The sequence below is a fragment of the Pongo pygmaeus genome, chromosome 1 (genome assembly GCF_028885625.2).
Source record: "Pongo pygmaeus isolate AG05252 chromosome 1, NHGRI_mPonPyg2-v2.0_pri, whole genome shotgun sequence".
Lineage (NCBI taxonomy): Eukaryota > Metazoa > Chordata > Mammalia > Primates > Hominidae > Pongo > Pongo pygmaeus.
The window spans coordinates 119,267,200-119,288,096 of NC_072373.2; the positions used below are offsets into that span (position 1 = coordinate 119,267,200).

The following is a 20,897-nucleotide window of genomic DNA, read 5'->3' on the forward strand; positions in this document are numbered from 1 at the left end:
TTCTAAGAAATAGAATGTAACATGATGTGCTTTCCTATTGTATGTTACATTTTTCTGGACTAAAAATTGAGGAGCAGAGGAAACAGCAAGACCAGGAAGCTACATTTAGAGGAGGCTCCCAGCCTCTGGGTTAGTTAGGATGGAGGGCTCACATCTTTGCCAGCTCCATCAGTAATGTGGATTTCTTCACTCCAGGCACACAGTGGCCTGGTGGGGTCAAATATTTGACCTAAAACAAATGGGACCAAATTTCAAAAATGAGAGGTGCAGCTGGTCCCTGCTAAGCAATCTCAGCAATGGAATCTTTCCAGCCCATGCCAGCTCACAGCCCCTTCCTGTCCCCAACCCTTCCGAGCAGCACACCCCCTGCCCAGAGCCCACGAGGCTGCCTCTTATCCTTTCTTCAAAAAGACCCTGAAATCCACTCTCTCCAAAAAATAGACCCTGGCGGGGTTGGGGAGGGGAGGAACACCAGTCACACCCCTCCCCAACCTGGACACAACCTGGTCCTTGCCTTCCTCCCCAGGTTGCCACAGAGGCATAAGCCCTGGCTGAAACCGACAGCAGGAATACCACTCCACACATCTCTGTTCAGTTGGTGCTTTTATTCTAAAGCCAGCAGGTTGGTGTGTAGTTGCCTCCCTGGTCTGAAATCAGTGCCCCTTTCAGCCCCTGCCCTGCTCCCTGTCCCTTGCTCCCACCCCAATCTCGCACCCCAATCTGAACAGAGGACTGCCCTCCTCAAAGTCACCAACCTGCTCTCAGGGCTGATCCTTGGAAAGGAGTTGTTTAAGGAAACACCCTAATTGCCTTCTAATATGTCAATATCAGATTAGATTGAACCACTGCCATTTGCATTTTAATGGAAAAGCTGTGGGAATTGGGGGCTTCAGTGGTTAACTGGTAAAGTGTGGTAAGAGGGGGCCTCAGAGGCATGACAATTCTGGCAGAAGGTCACAGGTCACAGGTCACAAGCCATAGGCTGGCTGGGACCAGAGTCTTCAGGGGGCTGATTGACCTCCCTGGGCTCCCTACACCTGCCTTGGGGTGACTGTCCGCTGCCCTCTGGGAAGAGCCAATCTTGAGTCTGTGGTCTAAAACTAAGAAGTTAACCAATCAAGAGAAGATGAACTACCCACAAATTGGTCCTCACAGACCTCACGTAAAGGGCCTGAGGATCAGGCCAGCACCTGGGACTCTGAGCAATGCACCCAAGAGCCTGTGCCCAGGAATGTCTAATTCAGACTGAGGGATACATGTGGGGAGGGGGCAGGGCCCAGGAAAGAGAGCAGGTCACCTGGGGAGGGGAGGGGGAATGTCCTTTCTGCCATTTACCACCTCTCTGGCAGCCTGAGCAGGGAAGAGAACCAGGCTGGCCACCTCTCACACCACAGACTCAAGCTGGGACATCCTCAGGCCAGCCTGGGGACCATGTCATGATGGGAGGTGTGTCTGCCTGTGTGCATATGTGCGTACTAGGCAAGAGAGATCAGGGCAGTCAGCGTAGGGACAGGGAGAGTCATGGGAGCTGGGTTGCATGGCAGAAATAAAAATCCAGGCTGTGCTCAGGAAAAGGATGGTGGGTATCCTGAGACCGGGCAAGTGCCTAAAAATTGATGTTCTTCAAGTCCATGGAGCAGCGGTACCTGCCGTCCGGGAACCTGGAGCACAGCAGGTTGGGCAAGCAAGGACAGGTGTGGTGCTTGCGTTTCCTAAAGAAGGGGACCTAAGGAGAGAAGAAAGCAACACCTTCACCAAAGGGAGGTAGGCGGGCCTCCTGGCAGCAGTCTCTGCTCAGCCCAGCGCTGGCAAATGTCTCACCTCCACACCCTAGCCCACTTCTCCACTGCACCTAGCACAACAATAATAGCAATTAGAGATGAGGAAACCGAGGTATGGTGTGGCTAAGCAATACGCCAAGATCACACAGCTAATTTGTGGAGGAGCTAGGATTTGCACCCAGGCTACCTGGCTCTGGAGATTCAGCACACATATGCCTGCACACACACACACACACACACACACACACATGCACACACACTTCCATTGATTGAATGTTTGTTGCTCATCCATTATGGGCTCAACACCGTGGTGGGTGCTGCAAGTGTAGCCGTGAATAGGACAGCCACCATCTCTGCCCTGATTCACACCCCAGAGAAGTGCTAAACCAGTGGGGTGTCCTCAGGGAGAAGTTAGGAGCATGGGCCCATTGTCAGACTGCCTGGGTTCAAATCCCAGGTTTACCACTTCCCAGCTGTGTGACAATCAGCAAATCATTTGGCCTCTCTGTGCCTCAGCTTTATCATTTGTAAAATGGGTTAATAATAGCACCTACCACATATGGTTATAAAGAGGTTAAAATAACAAAAAGCACCCAGTGTGAAGGGTGGCATGTAGGAAGCACTCAGCATTAGTTTTTATTACCACTGTTGTCTGTATTGGGAATATGGATCTGGAGCTGAACCACCTCACATTCCCCAAGGTTACAAGGACTGCCACATTGCCCTGCCTCGTTCACCACTCCCTAGCCCCTCTTCATCCTGGGACAGGAGGTTGGACAGAGGCTGTGATTGGGAGAGAGACCTCTGGAGGATGCTCTGTGCCCAGATGAGAACCAAGCCGGGGTGCAGGCAAGTCCCTGAAGAGCAGGAAACATGCCTGAGTCCAGGTGGAAGACAGCTGGTAAGCCTGAGAGCCTGTGCTCAGGAATGTCTAATTCAGACAGAGGGGTACATGTAGGGAGAGGGGCAAGGCCCAGGGAGGAGAGCAAGTCACCTGAGAGTCTGTGGAAACGCCCTAATTGCCTTCTAATATGTCAATGTTAGACTAGATTGAACCACCACCATTTGCATTTTAATGAAAAAGCTGTGGGAATTGGGAGCTTCACCAGTTAACTGGTAAAGTGTGGTAAAGTGGCTCCAGAGAGGGAGTGCAGCAGGGAGGCTGTGGCTCCAGAGGACTCTGGACTGGGAGCTGGAGGACAAGGAGTGGGAGCAAGGCAGGAGCTATGTACTTAGGGCATAAGAGAGTGACTTCTTAAAGTGGGCACCTCACTTGACTCACTGTAGGCCTGACCAGGTGTGGAAGGTGATTTTGTGGGTCTACTTTTGTGTCCCTGAAGGGAAGTTCGTACAGAGCAAAGGGCATGTGAGATCCTTCCCAAATCTGAATTCGTCAGATCCATAAGGGACATTAGAGGTAGTGAGTCTGCTCCACTCATCGTATAATTGTGGCCCAAGAGCAGGTGAGGTAATTTGCCCAAGTCCACACAGCAAATTAGGGGCTGGGAATGCCCAGCTTGTCTAACAGCCTATGACATCAGTGGCACCCCTCCACCCGAGGCTGCCCCCCAAAAACAAGGAGGCAGTGCCCAACATCAGTGAGGTATAACTAGAGGTGGCATCAGAAAACTGCAGTTCCAGTCCCAGCTCCGTCTCACTGGTTGTGTGCCTTGAGCAAGTCACATGACTTTGCTGTATGTCAGTTTCTTCAGCATTCCCCAGGGTTGCAGTGAGGATCAAATAAAGATCAGTGGTTCTCCAACCTGTGCTAGAAGTTTGTAGATGGATCATGTCAGGCCCTGTATAAATAAATGTACAAATATGTTATCTGCAGGGCACTAAATAAGGTGGATGCCTGTTGGTGGTGGGGGCACAGCAACTCCATAGCCTTCTGCTTCCCCTTGGACATTCAGGGCCTGGATCAGGGCTGGATCAGCTGTCAGAGGAGGGTGAAGTCCTCTGGAGCCACAGCCTCCCTAGACTGCCTCTCTGGAGCCAGCCTCTCTAGTCTTCCTAGCTAGAGCAAGGCCCCAGGACATCATCACCCTCTGCTCCCCGCATGGCCCACCCACATATGTGCACCCATGCAGAGTCTGCAGAGTACCTTGTGGCTGCCAGGGTGGCACTCCTCGCCTTCCCGCCCCAGCGGGGTGCACATCCGCAGCCCTCGAAGCCACAGGCTGATGGCACAGCAGGTGCCTGCCCCACACTGGACATCCCGCTCACAGGCCTGTAGAAGGGAGAGAGAAGGGAACAGTCCATTAGTGCACCCAAGAGAAAGCAGAAGGGAAGGGTAGATCCAAAAAGCCCTTATCAGGATGGAGCAAGAAGAGGCTGAGAGTATCACCCCTAGCCTTAGCTTAACAGAATGCCCTGGGCCACACCTTATTGCCTTGCTCCCCTCATGGGGAGGCTCAGGGCTCAGGGGGGCATTGGATCTGGATCTGAGGAAACTTCCGAGATCCTGGAGGCCACTCAGAAGGAAGACAGTCCTCCTTTCCTGACAAGGCTGGAGGTTAGAAGGCATAGCTTTTCTAGGGCTAAGTAGATGCTCAATGGATGCTGGTGGAATTGAATTAATTAGAATTCTCAGAGATGGGAGGGATCCTGATGGCCCAAATTCCTGGGTGGTCAGTGCTGAGCTGCCTTGGACCAGGAGTCTCCAGCCCTGACTCTGCACTGTGGTCAGTGCCTCCCCTCCGCATGGAGGCACCCCCATCCTGGCCCTCAAGAGGCCCAGCCTCAGCCGAGGGGCCAGCACCCCAGTGAACAGGTGCCTCTCCCAGGGTTTCTCTACTGACTTCCATGATCCCCAGAGAAGATCGCAGAACGGGGGCTGAGCGGCCCTGCCTGGTTTGGGAAAGGTGCCATTTGTAAAGAAGGCCACATGAGCACACGTTAAATAAAAGCCAGGGCCAGGGAAGACAGAACTCTTAACTGCTCCAGACTCAGGTGGGGACCTGCTGAAGAAGCATCCACACTTGCCATTCTCTGAGATGCTATGTGGCTTTTCTGAGCTGAAATGCAAAGCTGGGTTTTGGATCACTCTTCTCCACTAAAAGCCTATGGGCACCTTCAGGCTGCTGTGTGGGACGTGGCAGGACCTGGAAGCCTCCTACTTGCTCAGACCCAAGAGGGAAAGAGTGGATGTCAGCTCCACTGATCATGCAGAGGAGTTACGAGTGGTGGGCACCCAGCTGTGCCTGTCTCCAGCCCAGCAAGGGCACATCTCACACCCAGCCAGGCCGCAAAAGCTTGGGGTTGGGGTAAAGGAAACCCCAGTCGACTCTTCTTCTCGCATAGAGATGGGGCATCACTGTCCCACTCTCAGAAGAAGGATCGTAAAGCCTTGGGTGTGGGACAGTTACAGTCCAGGGAGCAGGGGAGTGTAGAGGTGGTGGAGCCTGGGCTCCTGCTGAAAATCAGAAGTGGGACACCAGCAGGACATGGAGGATGTGGGGAGCCTGGGGGTTCCTGACTTCCCCTTACTGCCCTGTTCTCACCACTCACCTGTCTTTTCTGGGTTTCCCTCACCTAGGGAAAAGTGCTCTCTATTGTGCTTTTCACTGTGAAAATGTTTGCTGCCACTCTCAGATCTGCCTGCCCTGCTGTCACTCTGGGCCAGTGCTGGAGCTGGCACAGGTGGTGAGGCAAGCCTGGTATTCAGGCCAACCACTCTGCTCCTGCCCTCACCGCGCAGCAGCCAGGGCTTCTCTCCATTGTTCTTGCCCTCCCAGATTTTCAATCTACCCCACAGAAGGGCAGCCTACAGTGTAAACACTTCATTAGGTATAATTCTGCTTTCACAATTATTTTTATTTTTGTTTTGGATCTCAAAAGCATTTGACTTGCCTTTAATATTTGTTCTTTTGAACTCAGTGTTTTTCCTTTAAAAGAGAAAAGAAAGAATTTGTCCTTTCTGTGAATGGTAAAATTAACCCAATTCCAGGAATTCTTTGGTATTTCTCTACATTTCCATTATCCATGTAAAAAGCTGGTGGAGGCTGAACTAAAAGTTAGTTTCCCTGCTCCCCCCCCGCTTTTTCTTCCAGTGGATTTTATATGGAAAGCTCTCAGGTAAAGCATTGCTTTCTGCTTCAATAAGAATTGTCCTGCTACCATAACACATCATGTGCCCCTATTTGAATGTGGTTTGAGGTAAAAGCAAACTTCTGAGAGAAAGGCATGATCTGAATATTTTGAACCAATTGTACAGTGCCCATATGCTGAACCTCTGCTTTGAGACTGGATTTCTACTTGTTATCTGGATGCTTGCTTTGGGCTACACTCAGCTAAATGTTAGTGTCACCCATATTCCTCTCAGAACTAACTAGGCAGACACAGAGTGAAAGAGTTTCAAAGATATCCTTTCTAAGCAGAGGTTAAATTTATACAATAGAAGTTTATAAGCTTACCACCTTTAATTAAGCTTACTGCCTTTAATTAAGTCAACATGCTATGTAAATTAATATTAATATTAATATGTGAATCAGACCATAAGTAAAAATTAAAATTCACACAAAAGATAAATTAAGGTTTGCCAATCCACTTTATAAAGGAATTCCTTATTACTTAATAGGAATCTTCATTTTACCAAAGGACTGAACTTCAAAATGTTCAATGCTCCACTAACGCATTTAAAACAGGATTTGATTCACACACAGCTTCTCAAAAGCAGATCCCATTTAGTAGAGTGAGGTCTAACTAGTCCGAAAATCGCATGCAATCCCTTTAATGCATAACTCCCCATTCCCTTTGGTTCACAGGGTGTTGAGCCAACAGAGCCTCCTACATGGTTCCTGGGCTCACAACCCGTGCAGACCCTGACATCTTCCCAAAACCCAGGGAACAGAGAATGTTAGGCGACTTACCCCTGTGATCACAGCACAGTCAGACACAGTTACTAGGAGGAGCATGATTGAGACTCGCGTGGCACCTCTCATGGTCACTTGGGGTGAAGGCAAAACACTGCCTGCTTGGATGCCTCTCGCTTCCTCCCGCTCAGCCTTGTGCCTGGCAAGCTGGGGAGGCCAGGCTCTCCTGCATCCCCCGCCTCCTCCCAGATGTTTACACTCAGGATCCAGGGCTGCATGTGGATGCCTCAACTCTGCTCTTCCCTTCTCCAACACCGATGTTACTCAGATGATCTCAGAAGCGAAGATGAGACCTGAATCTCTAACAACATCAAATCAACATCAAAACCAATAAAAATGGATACTTCGGGGGCTTTGACAGTTGCTCTAACTCTCCCAAGAACACAGTGATTCAGACAGTTATGTACATTTCACTCAACGTTCTTTTCTGCCTCTGGGTATCCTTCTATCCTACTTGGGGCAGATGAAAGGCTCTGGTAATGAATTAAGGGATTTGCAACATCACCATTTATCCTTCCCTGCAGCAAACTATACAACATACAGGATTATTGCTTCCCTCACACTCACTCCAAGACTTATCTAGGCATTTACCATGGGCTCAACACAGAGGTAGCTGAGAAGACAGAAGAGGGTGAGGTGGTATCCTTATTTCTCTAAAAGGTTAAAATTATAGTGAGGAGCCATAAGACAGTGAGGAAAAGAAGACCAGACTTGTGGGGCTGATGTTCCTAAGTGACACACACATAAGGATTTGCTCTCTCATGGGCTCAGGATGAACACCAGCAAGTGTCCCTTGGTACAATGACCCAAGGGCAGAAAGCCAGCAAACACACAGGGCACATACTCTCTCAGTACCCTGCAGAGCCGAGCTGGTATGGGCTGTGGCTGAAAGGTACTAGAGCCACACCACTGGCCTTCCAGTTTTAGGGGTGAGCATGAGAGTGGCCTTATCCGTGAGTGTATAAACCCGGTGGGCTCAGATGCTAGTCTGGTGGGAAGTTGACTTTGGGGATGGCCCCTCTGCCTGTAAGGGAAGCCCCTGACCCCAGCCCTCTCTGTGTCATACGACCCAGAGAGAGCTCCCAGTGCTTTGTCAGATGATCTGCATTCTCTCCACAGTAATAAAAGCCAACATTTCCCAAGGTATGTGTTGCAATATGTTAATACACAAATAAACAAATAAAAGACCTCTACAGTCAAAAATTTGGGAAACAAAAGCCGGCTTGTTTTTTTGCAGAACTTTTCAGGGCCTTTCATATGCTAATAAGTGTTTGAAACACCAAGTGGGAAATGCTGTTTGTAGTATTTCACAAGCAGATTCATCCACAAAACCTTTCTCATCAAATGTCACATGGGTCTAGGGTTTCCACATCGAAACGTTGATAGGCATTTATGAGTGCAGACAGGAAGATTAACTAGCATGGGAGCTGGGAGGTAAGCCCCCAGAGGCAGATGCTTTGATTCAGATCGATGGCTTCATGACCTTGAAAATATTGCTAATCTCTCCAAGCCTCAGTTTTCCTATCTATAACATGGGATAAGAATAGCATTTACATCATACGATTTTGTGAGTATTCATCTATTTATTTATTCATTGACTGTATTTATTGAGAGCCTACTATATTGAAGGCACTGTTCTTGGCACTGGGAATATAGCAGTGAACAAAACAAAACCCTGTCCTCATGTAATTTTGACTATAGTCAAGGAGACGGGTAATAGACAAATAAACAGATTTGTAATAAAATGGCCAGTTGTGTTGAGCACTGTAAAAAAGGAAGGCCAGGCGCAGTGGCTCATGCTTGTAATCCCAGCACTTTGGGTTAGAAGGTAGAGGCAGGCGGATCACTTGAGGTCAGGAGTTCGAGACCAGCCTGGTCAACATGATGAAACCCTGTCTCTAGTAAAAATATAAAAATTAGCCAGCTGTGGTGGCTCATGCTTGTAATCCCAGCTACTCGGGAGTCTGAGGCAAGAGAATCACTTGAACCTGGGAGGCAGCTGTTGCAGTGAGCCGAGATCGCGCCACTGCACTGCAGCCTGGGCAACAAAACGAGACTCTGTCTCAAAAAATAAAAAAAGGTGGTGGGGGGATAGGCAGGGAAGGCAACAGACCTTGACAAGTGGTGATATTTTAGATGTGGTAAGGGTCTCTCTGAGAAGGCACTTGTGCAGATGACTGATAAAGTGAAGGAGTGAGCTGGACAGAGCCTGGAGGAAAAGTCAGTGCAACAACCCTGTGGCAGGGCTTTTTGGCCAGTTCCAGGAGAAGCAAAGAGCGAGGTGAGGCAGGGGACGGGATGGGAGGGGATGCAGTTGGAGCAGGAGCCAAAGGCCAAATCCAGCCTGCCTTGTGGGACACGGCAGGAACCTGACTCCAGGTGTGATGGGAACCCTTGGAGAGTTTGGAGCAGGGGAGAGGCAGGCTCTGGTATACACTTAGATTTTTTTTAGAGACAAGGTCTTGCTCTGTTACCCAGGTTGGAGTGTGATTATAGCTCACTGCAGCCTGGAACTCCTGGGCTCAAGCGATGCTCCTGCCTCAGCCTCCTGAGTAGCTAGGACCATAGACACGCACCACCGCACCTGGGCTGATTCACACCTTGAAAGATCCCTCTGACTGCAGATGGAGAGTTAAGTGAGATGATGCATATGAAGTGCTTACCACAATGCCCGGCACACAGCAGCATTTGCTACCAATGGCCAATTTTTACTATAAACATATGAACTTGTATGCTTTAATATAAAATTCTCCTGGGAGGTGAGAATCAAAATAATGAGTCTGTAAGGCCCACCTGTACACTGTGACACTGGGCCGGGCTGGTGATAGAAGAACCAAGAGACCATCCGAGCCTTGGAGGACCTTCCGCTCTGGGAGAAAAGCTACCTAGGGAGGAGGCAGCACTTTGCTGGGGCTTGGAACACCTTACAGAAGTGGTCCTGTGGGCTCTGCTTGCCCTGCACACACTACCCCACCTCACAAGCTTGCCTTCCAAGAGACAATGTCAGATCAGGTGATTCTCAGGCTAACACCCGTCCCATTCGCTCCTCTATTCTCACTCCCTCCCTCCCCACTGCTCCAAACACACAAAACTAATCATCTCACAATTGCAGTGAAGAATGGTAGCAAGACATGCTGTTGCAAAACAAAAGCAATAGCATTGATTAAAAACATTTTATTTCTCTTGAATGCTAGTGCTTGAGGAAAAGCCATTTTAATTAGAGGAGGGCAAGGGACAGAGGGCAACTTGGTGGAAATCCCAGAAGAGACTCTGAGGAGCTCCGGGGATAAGCAGTACTTGTTCTTTATTCAATAACTCAATTACACATTCATTCAGTTCCTTCCATGTGTCAGGACCAGGAACTCGCACTTCTAGGGTCTAATTTCCCTCTAGACCTTAGAGCTCTCCTGTTCCCATGTCTAGGTGGATTTCAACAGTACTTGATTCTTTTTCGCCATGGTTAGGGTTACTTTTTGGCTGACAGATGCAGTGTGGAAAAGGACAGTGGAAAGGAGAGGAAAACCCTAAACTAAGCAAGCAGGAACTGGGGGAGACAATGGAGGGAAGCCGGAGGGGAGGTGAGTCAAGAACGAGTGGTAAAAAACGGAGGGGAAACGGTGAAAGTGCTAAAAATGGACTTGGTTCCCCTGAGGGAGGAGAGAGCTAGTGGAGAAGATGTGCTGGGCAAGCCTTTCCCAGACTCCTACGCACCTGCAGAGAGAATGAGGGCAGGTGGGCAGCATGCCATTGAGTGTCTGTGTAGGAGGGCTACGTGCAGGTCACATCTCATAACTTCAGCCTGGCCCTTATTTCTCTGCTTTGGCTGATGTCATTGTCACCATGGACCATTTATAGAGACGTGTGTGTGTGCGCGTGTAGCAACAGCCAATCTCAAGGCCTACCTTGAGGGGCCCCTCAAGATGTAGGGCGACCTTCTCATGGAGTGAGACTATGGAGTGGAATATTCCCTGACCTGGCATAGTCCCCTGAGACTGTTTACCTTCAGGCATGCAACAAGTCTCACCCAAGCATGGGGGAGAGGTTGAGAGGCCCCTTTCCACTCTACCTTAATATCATCGTTATTGTTCTGCAAGCTAGAAAGGGAGCCCATGTCCGGGGTCTCCTTGCTCCTGCCTGAGTGGGTGGATCTTGTGTTAATGTTTGAGCACATGTGTTAAAATATGCTCCCTTTGGCTGGGTGCAGTGGTTCACGCCTGTAATCTCAGCACTTTGGGAGGCAGAGGCAAGTGGATCACCTGAGGTCAGGAGTTCGAGACCAGCCTGGTCAACATGGTGAAACCCCATCTGTACTAAAAATACAAAAATTAGCCAGGCATGATAGTGTGTGCCTGTAATCCCAGCTACTCAGGAGGCTGAGGCAGGAGAATCACTGGAACCTGGAAGGCAGAGGTTGCAGTGAGCCCAGATCACATCTCTACCTGGGTGACAGAGTGAGACTCTGTCTCAAAGAAAAAAAAAAAATGCTCCCTTTATTACTGGTTTGTTGCTAATGATTAAACAAGAATTAACTCTGATCCATTTCAAAAAGAGACAAAGAAAGGAATAATAGAATAAAGGAGACCCAAGCATCCAGGCTGGGGGTTGTTAACTTGGAGTCACAGCCCTGAGGAGCTCATGAGCAGAATTCAGAGAATCCATAAACTTGGTAGAGAGAAAAATTGCATCTTAATGTTCACTAACTTCTAACTGAATTTTTAACATTTTCTTTGAACCATAGGCCACAAACTACAGAAGTTTTAACAGTACCATGATTTTGTTGCCAGGAGAAATTACAGATGTTTTTATGTCATGTTACTATTGCTGCAAATAGCTCCAAATATCATTCCTGCTCATCACTACCTTGAAATCACTGTAGTTACCAGGCTCCTTGCTAGATTGTTACTTGATCCATTAATAAAGAAGCGCATGTATTACCATGTCACAAATTTGTTTTTAATAAATATCTTGATAACTTTATTTTAATAAACTTTATATTTTTTATAATCTTACATATTGTATTTTATACATTTGTAGTCACTATTCTGAGCCATAGGCTTCAAAGGGGCCTACAGCACAATAGCCAAGAACTCCGGGGGTGAACTCTGGAGACTAGGAGCAAAGGAATGATGCGGCTTAGTACAGTGCAGCGTCGTAAATTCAGGCCAGCTGAAAGCCTGAATTTAAGCTGGACAAATCTGAGAAGAATTGGAAGAGGAGGAGGAGGAGAAGAAGAAGGAGAAAAAAGAAGAAGAAAACAAAATATAAAGAGAAGAGTACCATCCTAGCTAACATGGTGAAACCCCGTCTCTACTAAAAATACAAAAAAATTAGCCAGGCGTGGTGGCGGGCACCTGTAGTTCCAGCTACTCGGGAGGCTAAGGCAGGAGAATGGTGTGAACCCGGGAGGCAGAGCTTGCGGTGAGCTGAGATCATGCCACTGCACTCCAGCCTCGGTGACAGAGTGAGACTCCAACTCAAACAAAAAAAAAAAAGAAAGAAAGAAAGAAAGAAAGAGAAGAGTACAGTCTCGGGGTCCAGAGAACAACAGGGACCTGGGGAATGTCTTAGGCTGCTTGTGCTGTCGTAATAAAATACCTTAGACTGGGTAATTTATAAACAACAGAAATGTATTGCTCTGGAGGCTGGGGAGTCCAAGATCAAGATGCTGGCAGATTCCATGTGTGGTAAGGGCTCATTCTCTGCTTCCTAGAGGACACTTTGTTGCTGTGTCCTCCCATGGTGGAAGGGGCAAACAAGCTCCCTCCAGCTTCTTTTATAAGGAAACTAATCCCATTTCTGAGGGCTCCCTGTCATGACTTAATCACCTCCCCAAAGGCCCTACCTCTTAATACTATTGCATGAGAGATTAGGTTGCAGCATATGAATTCTGGGGGCACTCCAACATTCAGACATGGCAGAGGCTATATCTGCATGGAGGGATCACAGGAAACATTGGCCCCTGGTCTGCATCCAGGTAGACTCCCTCCCAGGTCTCTGAGCTTCCTTAACCCATAGATAACCTGCGCCCCATATACTCTCATCTTCAGAACTCTGGATTTTAAAAAACAAGGCCTAGGTGCCCAGTAGTCCTTAAAACTGGTATCCTCAGCTGGGTGCAGTGACTGACACCTGTTATCCCAGCAATTTGAGAGTCCAAGGCAGGAGGATCGCTTGAGCCCAGAAGTTCAAGACCATCCTGGGTAACAGAACAAGACCCTATCTCCATTTTTTTAATTAAAAATAATAATTTCATTAAATGGCATCCTCACTCAAGTGATCCCTTTAACTGGATTTCAAGTGATTGCAAGACTTTTTTATTCTACAACTAGAAGATGTAATTCAAGAAAAGATATCGTAACGACAGTGTCAGACTATCTAGTACCTAAGGATAAACAAGCTGTCAACCCTGGCATCTCCCCTAGTCATCCCCGCACAGACCACACCGCTACCTCTCGGCCACAGCAGCTCCTGGCTCAGCCCATGAGCACAGCACAGGCCTCTCCTTTCACTCCTGCCTGCCCCTCTTCTTCCCGACACAGTAAGTTGTAGGAGAGTTCTGCATTTCCTCTTCTCCCACACCCTCCTCAGCCCACTCCAGTCTCACTCCTGTTCCCATCGTGCCAGTGGAACTGCTTTCTCCAAGTCACCTTTATCCTTCTACTGTTCTGTTTTGTTTTTTTTTGTTTTTTTTTTTTGGTTTTTTTTTGAGACAAGGTCTTGCCTTGTCACCCAGGCTGGAGTACAATGGTATGATCATGGCTTGCTCCAGCTTCAGGGTCCAAGGCTTAAGGGATCCTCCCACCTCAGTAGCTGGGACTACAGGTGCACACCACCACGCCTGGCTAATTTTTGTATTTTTCATAGAGATGGTGTTTCGCCATGTTGCCCAGGCTGGACTTGAACTCCTGGGCTCAAGCATTCTGCCCACCTCAGCCTCCCAAAATGCTGAGACTACAGGCATGAGCCACCTTGCCTGGCCCATCCTTAGCCTTTTCAATGTCAAACACAAGGCATCGTTTTTTCACTCCTCATCTCCCTTGCCCTTTTGTGCCTTTTTGGCCCAGGCACTACTCTTTATTTGAACTCCTGTCTTACTTTTCATGACACCATTGTGTCTAGATCCTCCCCTCTCAGTCTCCTTCTAAGTCTCCCCTGCTTCTTGCTATCTCTTAAACGAAGCTGTTCACTGAGGTTCCACACTTGATGGTCTCCTGTCCCTCCACACCTGTCCCAAATAGGCCTCACAGCCACCTACACATTCATGATCTCACACCAGTGTTCCCAGCACAGGCCACCCCACACTCCTGGCCCATAGAGCCAATAGCCCCTTGGATATCACCACATCGATACCCCACTGGCACCTCACATTCAGCATGCCCCTGTCCTTTCACCTCCTTTTCACTCTCACTGCTAAACCCACTTATATTGTTCAGGGTTCTTAGTTGTAAATAACAGAGTCCAGCCTGGCTGGCTTCAGCAGAAATGGAATTTAATAAAGACTGTTAAGTAGCTCCTTGAGTTGTTGGGTGTCTTGAGAAACAGGAGGTAGCTGAGTGTCCAAGAACAATGTCCAGAACCAACCACAGTATTGCCTAACGAGGAAGGCATCTCCCAAATGCAGCTCCTCTGCTGATGAGACCTGGCCCAGCTCTCCATTCAGCCTCCTCTGCGATCATCTGCTGACGTCCAGGCCCCTGTAGAGCCCCTTTCTACGAGTTGCTTCTTTCCTGTGAAAGGATCATGTGGGCTGTCCGATCGCACAGCCCAGTGCTCACACCTGCACCTCTGCAAGCGCACTGGGAGATAACTGATTCAGACCTGAGTACAAGGAAACTGTCCAAGGATCTTGGGCAGCTACAAACTATGGTTGCCCACTGCCACATCCTTCCAGCGTTGTGAGAGGCACCACAATACACTCAGGAGTTGAACCTGGGAACTTCCTAGATTCCTAAATTTATCTGAATTCATTGGTCTTTTAATCCTGTCACTTGGACCTCCCCTTAACTTCAGACTCTTCCTTCCCTTTCCATCTGCACTGGTGCTGTTCTTCCCATCCTCCCAACAGGCCCTTCCCTCCAGGTTTACCCCTCTGCAATCCATCTTCCATCCAACCCAGAGGTCTGCTCTTCACCTGTGAGAGCTCCAAAGTCTCCAAGGATCCTCTGTATCCCCAGGTCAAGCCCAAACTCCTTAGCCTGGGTCCAAGGTCTTGAAAGACATGCCCTGCTCTCCTTCAGCCTCCTCTCCCGTCATTCCCACCCTCACACACCCACCACTGCAGCAGGATGACGCTGCTCACAGCTCCTCCGTGGGCCGAGCTTGCATTCCTCCATACCTTTCCACAGGCTGGCCCCTGCCCTCTTGTCTGGGTGGTGAAGCCCTCAGTTTCCATCCTAGTCCAGCCACTCACTGATGATATGAACTGGTACAAGTTATCTCACCTCTCTGAGCCTCAGTTTTATCTTCTGAAACGTGGGAATAATACCCTCCTCTCAGGTGTATTACAAGTACATGACAGAACTCTCGGAGTGCTTAGACACACTAGTGGGTTGAACGGTGGTTCCAAAAAGATATGTCTCTGTCGCACTCCAACCTGTGAATATGACCATATTTGGGAAAAAGCTCTTTGCAGATGTAATTAGTTTAAGGATCTTGACATGAGATCATCCAGTATTACAGAAGCAAGTCCTAAGTCCAGTGGCAAATGTTCCTATAAGAGAGAGAAGAGAAGGCCATGGGGAGCAGAAGCAATGATTGGAATTGTGCTGCTGCACGCCAAGGAACACCAGCCACCACCAGGAACTCGAATAGGCAAGGAAAGATTCTCCCCTAGAGATTTCAGAGAGAATGTGGCCCTACTAATGCCTTGATTTCAGACGTCTGGCCTCTCAACCTATGAAAAAATAAATGTCTGTTGTTTAAAGCCACTAAGTTTGTGGCAACTTGTTACAGCAGCTGTGGGAACCAGCACTGGCACTCACAGCATATCTGCCCGTCTTCCCACATTATCCTTCTATCAGGTATGATGTGGACCTGGGACCAAGAAAACCAGGCCCTGGCCAGCCAGCACCACAATAAAACCCTGTTTCCTTAAGTAATCATTGCAGAGAAGGCCTCCCTAAAGAGCAAAATCTGAATGATACACTGTCCCTCCCTCACCCCAGCTGTTTAGAGGGACTAGACCCAGGGGACCAGAAGCAAGGAGTCACTCCCTTCAGGTCTCCCGGTGGCACTGCTTAAGGCCAGAGCCACTTTATCTTGGCTTCCTTTAAAGACACACCCAGAATTTACAGATTGTGTGTGTTTGTTTCTTAACATATCCTAAGAAATGCTAGAACACTTCTTCCTCTGGGGCCCTGTGGCGTTTGGTTATTTTGACTAAGCTCCCCGGTCGCAATGCCTAAGGAGTCTACAGAGAAACTGAGAGTCACAGGCAGAGTAAAAACTGCTTCACTGCCCAGAGGGGAGATGGCCCAGGCTGACCCAGGAAGCCAGGGAGAAGCCAGCCACAGAGGGGAAAGGGCTTTCTCTCCACAGCTCTCTCTCCTGCCCGCTGCTAGGGCAGGACTTGGCATTTTCACCCTCAAGGTTTCATCCCAAGGCAGTCTGGTCTGTTTCTACCCCCTCACCACACGGAGAAGGAACCTGAACCCATAAGTTCCTGAACCCAGAAGGAACCTGAACCCAGAAGTCATGAAAGTGCCTAAGTCACATAGCTAGACACTGGCAGAACCCAAACTCCACCCAGCTATGGCTCAGGAGGAGGAGGCCTGGAATGAAGAAGCCTGGGTTTGAGTCCCAGCTCTGCCACTGAGATCAGCTGGATTCCCTCACTCCTTCCAGTCTGTATCTTCAGGACCTGCCTCACCTCCCAGATTTTTAAGGGAACCGAAGGAGAGAGGGTGGGCTAACACACCTGTGAACTGAGATATCTTTCATGATGGGACATTGCTCTTCTGCCCCACTGGAGCCCTCATCATTTAGCTGGAAAGGTGAAAAGGAGAGTTGTTCTAACAGAACAATCTTCTCAGGCCACAGGCTGGGACTATTGTTTAAGAACATTCCATGATACCTTGGCAGAGCCTAGGAAAGGAGGTGCAGCAGCAGGATCTCAGGGTAGGCAGTATTTGCACCTCCTTATGCCTGGTCAGCCTTAGGCACAGGATGGGGGCTCACTTAGGAGCTGTCAAGTTGGCTGACCAGTCAAGAAGGACTGGAAAAAAAGGCACAAGGGGCCTTTTTCTTTTTTAGACAGAGTCTTGCTCTATCACCAAGGCTGGAATGTAGTGACGCAATCTGGGCTCACTGCAACCCCCACCTCCCAGGTTCAAGTGATTCTCGTGCCTAAGCCTACCAAGTAGCTGGGATTACAGGAGTGTGCTACCACACCCAGCTAATTTTTTGTATTTTGGGTAGAGGACGGGTTTTCTCCATGTTGGCCAGGCTGGTCTTGAACTCCTGGCCTCAAGAGATCCACCCACCTCAGCCTCCCAAAGTGCTGGAATTGCAGGTGTGAGCCACTGCCCCTGGCCACAAGAGACATTAATAAGCTCCACCGTCTCCTCCTACCATCCTGCCATGATGCCCATCCCATCCCACCTTCCCCTCCTACTCTGGGGCTTCTCCCACTGGCCCCCACACCAGGTTTGTTAATGCTCTCCAGTCTCAGCCCCCTGCTCTGCCCTTGGGATGGGGTCTCCCTGAAGGCTCATATTTGGGGGAATATGGCGCACAGGAGGGAAAGGCAGCATGGGGGCCCTGAGCCCAGAGGCAGCCTTAACAGTCTGGACCTGCTGGAGCTTTTCGCAAAAGGCCCCACCCAGAAGAAAGCTTGGGGCCCTTCTCTCTTAGCCTGTGTTCCCAAACTTGGAGCCCAAGGCTGAGTTTGGGGGTTAGGTTGGAAGCTTAACAGGACAATGTCCTATCCCACCTGCCTTACCAGCCTTAGGTCCCCCCACCCACACACCAAAAAGTCCAGCCTGCTAATCTTCTGATCATCTTCTTCCCCAGCAGCCCTCAATTTCCACCTCCCACCACCCTGTCACCTGTCAGCTTCCAAACACTCTAACCCTATATATTAGTCCATTCTCACATTACTATAAGGAAATATCCAAGAATGGGTAATTTATAAAGAAAAGAGGTTTAATTGACTCACAGTTCCGCATGGCTGGGGAAGTCTCAGGAAACTTACAATCATGGCAGAAATCACTTCTTCGCAGGGTGGCAGGAGAGAGAATGAGTGCCAGCAGGGGAAATACCAGACACTTATAAAACCATCAGATCTCATGAGAACTCACTCACTATCACAAAAGCAGCACGGGGGAAACCGCCCCCATGATTCAGTTACCTCCCACTGGGTCCTGCACTTGACACATGGGAATTATTACAATTCAAGATGAGATTTGGGTGGGGACACGGAGCCAAACCATACATCACCACCCTATAAGGCAGAGTCCCAGGACTGCACTCTCTCTCTGGCCCACTGCAGGCCAAGTTCCAGAGCCAGAGAGTGGGTGCACTGTTTTAGGGTAGGTCTTGAAATGGCAACCAAGCTTGTGAGGAAGAAGAAGTGAAGGAATTGCAGATGCCTAGCCTGAAAAAGCAGCCATGATGGCAACCTTCCACTGCAGTGATCCATTAGTGGGCAGTCTATGTGCGTTATCTGATGTCCTGAGTAGACATCACTACCCCATCACTACTCCAGCTGAGGAAATGGAGGCTCCATGATGGCCCAAAGTCACACAGATAGTAAGTCACAGGGCTAAAACCTGACCCCAAATCTAACTCTAGATGCTCACACTTCTGATTGCTGTGCCGCACTGCCTCTCACACATAAGAGAGTTGTGTTGCCCCAAAAGGCAAAATAGGATCAAAGTGTGGAAGGTACAGGGAAGAAGATTTTAGCCCAGTATAAGGAAGAATATCCCAGCAGACAAGGGAATTGGCTGCTATGGAGGTAGTGAGCTTCTCATTGCTAAATATGTTCAGAAAGAGGCCTTACGGCTGACCCTCTGTCAGGGAGGATGTGGAGGGGATTTTTCTCCTTAGTACCCTTTAAGATCCTAAGACACTGAATATACAAATGGACAACAGCCAGACCATATCTAAAAACAGGGGTTGCACCTACAATCTGCAGCAACAAGTCCGGGAAACCAACCCCTTATCTACCATAAACAATCCAGGAAGCCCGGCTACCATAAGTCAGACTTGCAGCAAATCATGCTGCTATCTCTCACAATAATCCAGAAAACCAAAAAATAACCCCTGTAAACAATCAGCCCCAAATGGCCAGGACTTGATTAATAACCAACAGCACCCGCCCCCCCTAATTTTTGTCCCCACTTCCAACTTAGGACAAACCAGAGAAAGCTAAATATGCACCCCCTACCAATCACATAGGGAGCCCCGCTTCTAGTGAGCCCACCTACAGCTTCCCCAGGCCAGCAGCCTCCAATCAGGAAACACCTGAAGCCTTCCCTTTTTCCCACTGTAAAGCTTTCCCACTCCTCTGCCTGCCTTTAGGTCTCTGTCAATACGCAAGTGAGGGTGGCTGTCTCCCTTGCTATAGCAAGCTTGGGCCAAGTAGCTTTTGCTTGTCTCATTTGGTCTTCGTTTACTTCCACAATCCTTCCAAATGCTAAGATTCAAATGAATGAGTGTGTGTGTGTGTGTGTGTGTGTGTGTGTGTGTGTTTCTTTCTATACCCAGGTGCGATCATGTATACCCACGTGCATAAGTATACATCTCCTGTGGATCACTGGCATCCTAGGCCCAGCTGATGGACTTTCTGGACCTTGGGTAAGTTCCTCATAGCAGGTTCCCCTGGTGCCCCACAACATCATGTCCCCTGGGCCCATCTTTGATTTCAAGAACAGCTGAGATAGAAAATTCCATGTGAGCTCAGATTCACTTTCACTCGCGTGGGTGTGAAGAGACCACCAAACAGGCTTTGTGTGAGCAACAAGGCTGTTTATTTCACCTGGGTGCAGGTGGGCTGAGTCTGAAAGGAGTCAGCGAAGGGAGATGGGGTGGGGCCGTTTTATAAGATTTGGGTGGATAGTGGAAAATTACAGTCAAAGGGGGTTGTTCTCTGGTGGCAGGGGCTGGGGTCATAAGGTGCTCAGTGGGGGAGCTTTTGAGCCAGGAGAAGGAATTTCACAAGGTTTTCATCGGTTAAGGCAGGGACTGGCCATTTTCACTTCTTTTGTGGTGGAATGCCATAAGTTAAGGCAGGAACAGGCCATTTTCACTTCTTTTGTGATTCTTCAGTTACTTCAGGCCATCTGGATGTATACGTGCAGGTCACAGGGGATATGATGGCTCAGCTTGGGCTCAGAGGCCTGACATTCACCTTGTGCTAACAGGGTCAACCTGGAAAACCGTTTTTTCCCATGTGATGCCCACGGCCTCTCTACTGCAGGAGCTCAACCCACTCATCAGCACAGCCTGCAAGTGCAGGAAGTTAATCCCTCCCCACTGGAGGAACCCTCAACCAGAGGGAGTAGGAACCAGTGGGTAAATGCTCCAACTCAGAGGGCCTTAGACCTCTTCTCTGGGGGCTATGGAAGAATCCAGCCTGCAATCTGGAGAACACATTATTTCTCAGCATTCCTTCTTTCCTTGCTTCTTTCTCCCCACTCTTTCTTCTATTTTCTGGAATCACCTTCAAATAAACTACTGGCACCCAAGCCTTTGCCTCTGGCTCTGTTTTGTGGGGAACCCAAGCTAAGATGTCACCTCAACATTTTAGGACTTTATTTTTCTTCTCTACAAAATAAGGGGCTTTCAGACACAGTGCCTCGGGGGCTATCCTGGGAGGAAGGGTATCCTCCTGTGGCTAGAAGGGTCCAGCAGAAAGCTGCCCACACCACTCGGACAGAGCAGCTCCAAATTCAGCAATTTCACATACTTGGGGTCTGCGTGAGTTCACTCTCTGAAAGGACTTGTGCTTTGACATCTTGGAAGACCAGTGCCTGAGCTCATCTTTGATTTCAGCGGCAGCTGAGATAGAAAATTCCACCTGAGCTCAGATTCAGCCAGGTTTTTGGCAACTGCCCTTCTTCCATCCAACTCTGAAGGCAGTTTCAGGAAGAAGAGCCCAGGCTCCCAGCTGCTCCTGCTGAGGTGGAGGCCGTTGTCTGAAGCTGCCTTACAGGGCCTCCTGTCCAAGGACATAAGGTCTCATTAAAATGAAGCATGGGGTTAGTTAGTATGCACACTTGGCTGGATATTTCCAATACAT

At 49.0% G+C, this 20,897-nt stretch overlaps 1 protein-coding gene across 1 annotated transcript; it reads right to left on the reverse strand.

Annotated features, from left to right (window-relative positions):
* Positions 1 to 586: 586 nt before the first annotated feature.
* Positions 587 to 6,838, reverse strand: PROK1 (prokineticin 1). The gene is made up of 3 exons (XM_054451957.1): positions 6,653 to 6,838; positions 3,886 to 4,011; positions 587 to 1,726 (listed from the first exon to the last, which is right to left on the reverse strand). The coding sequence occupies exons 1-3, from the start codon at positions 6,722 to 6,724 to the stop codon at positions 1,607 to 1,609; spliced, it is 318 nt and encodes a 105-aa protein (XP_054307932.1). The 5' UTR covers positions 6,725 to 6,838; the 3' UTR covers positions 587 to 1,606.
* Positions 6,839 to 20,897: the final 14,059 nt, after the last annotated feature.

What these genes read in the sequence shown, in the direction of transcription:
- PROK1 (XM_054451957.1), bottom strand. Translation starts at nt 6,724, where the DNA reads ATGAGAGGTGCCACGCGAGTCTCAATCATGCTCCTCCTAGTAACTGTG. An exon ending in ACTGTGCTGTGATCACAGGG is followed by an intron (nt 4,012 to 6,652) that starts GTAAGTCGCCTA and finishes TCCCTTCTACAG; the next exon opens with GCCTGTGAGCGGGATGTCCA. An exon ending in GCCACCCTGGCAGCCACAAG is followed by an intron (nt 1,727 to 3,885) that starts GTACTCTGCAGA and finishes TTCTCTCCTTAG; the next exon opens with GTCCCCTTCTTTAGGAAACG.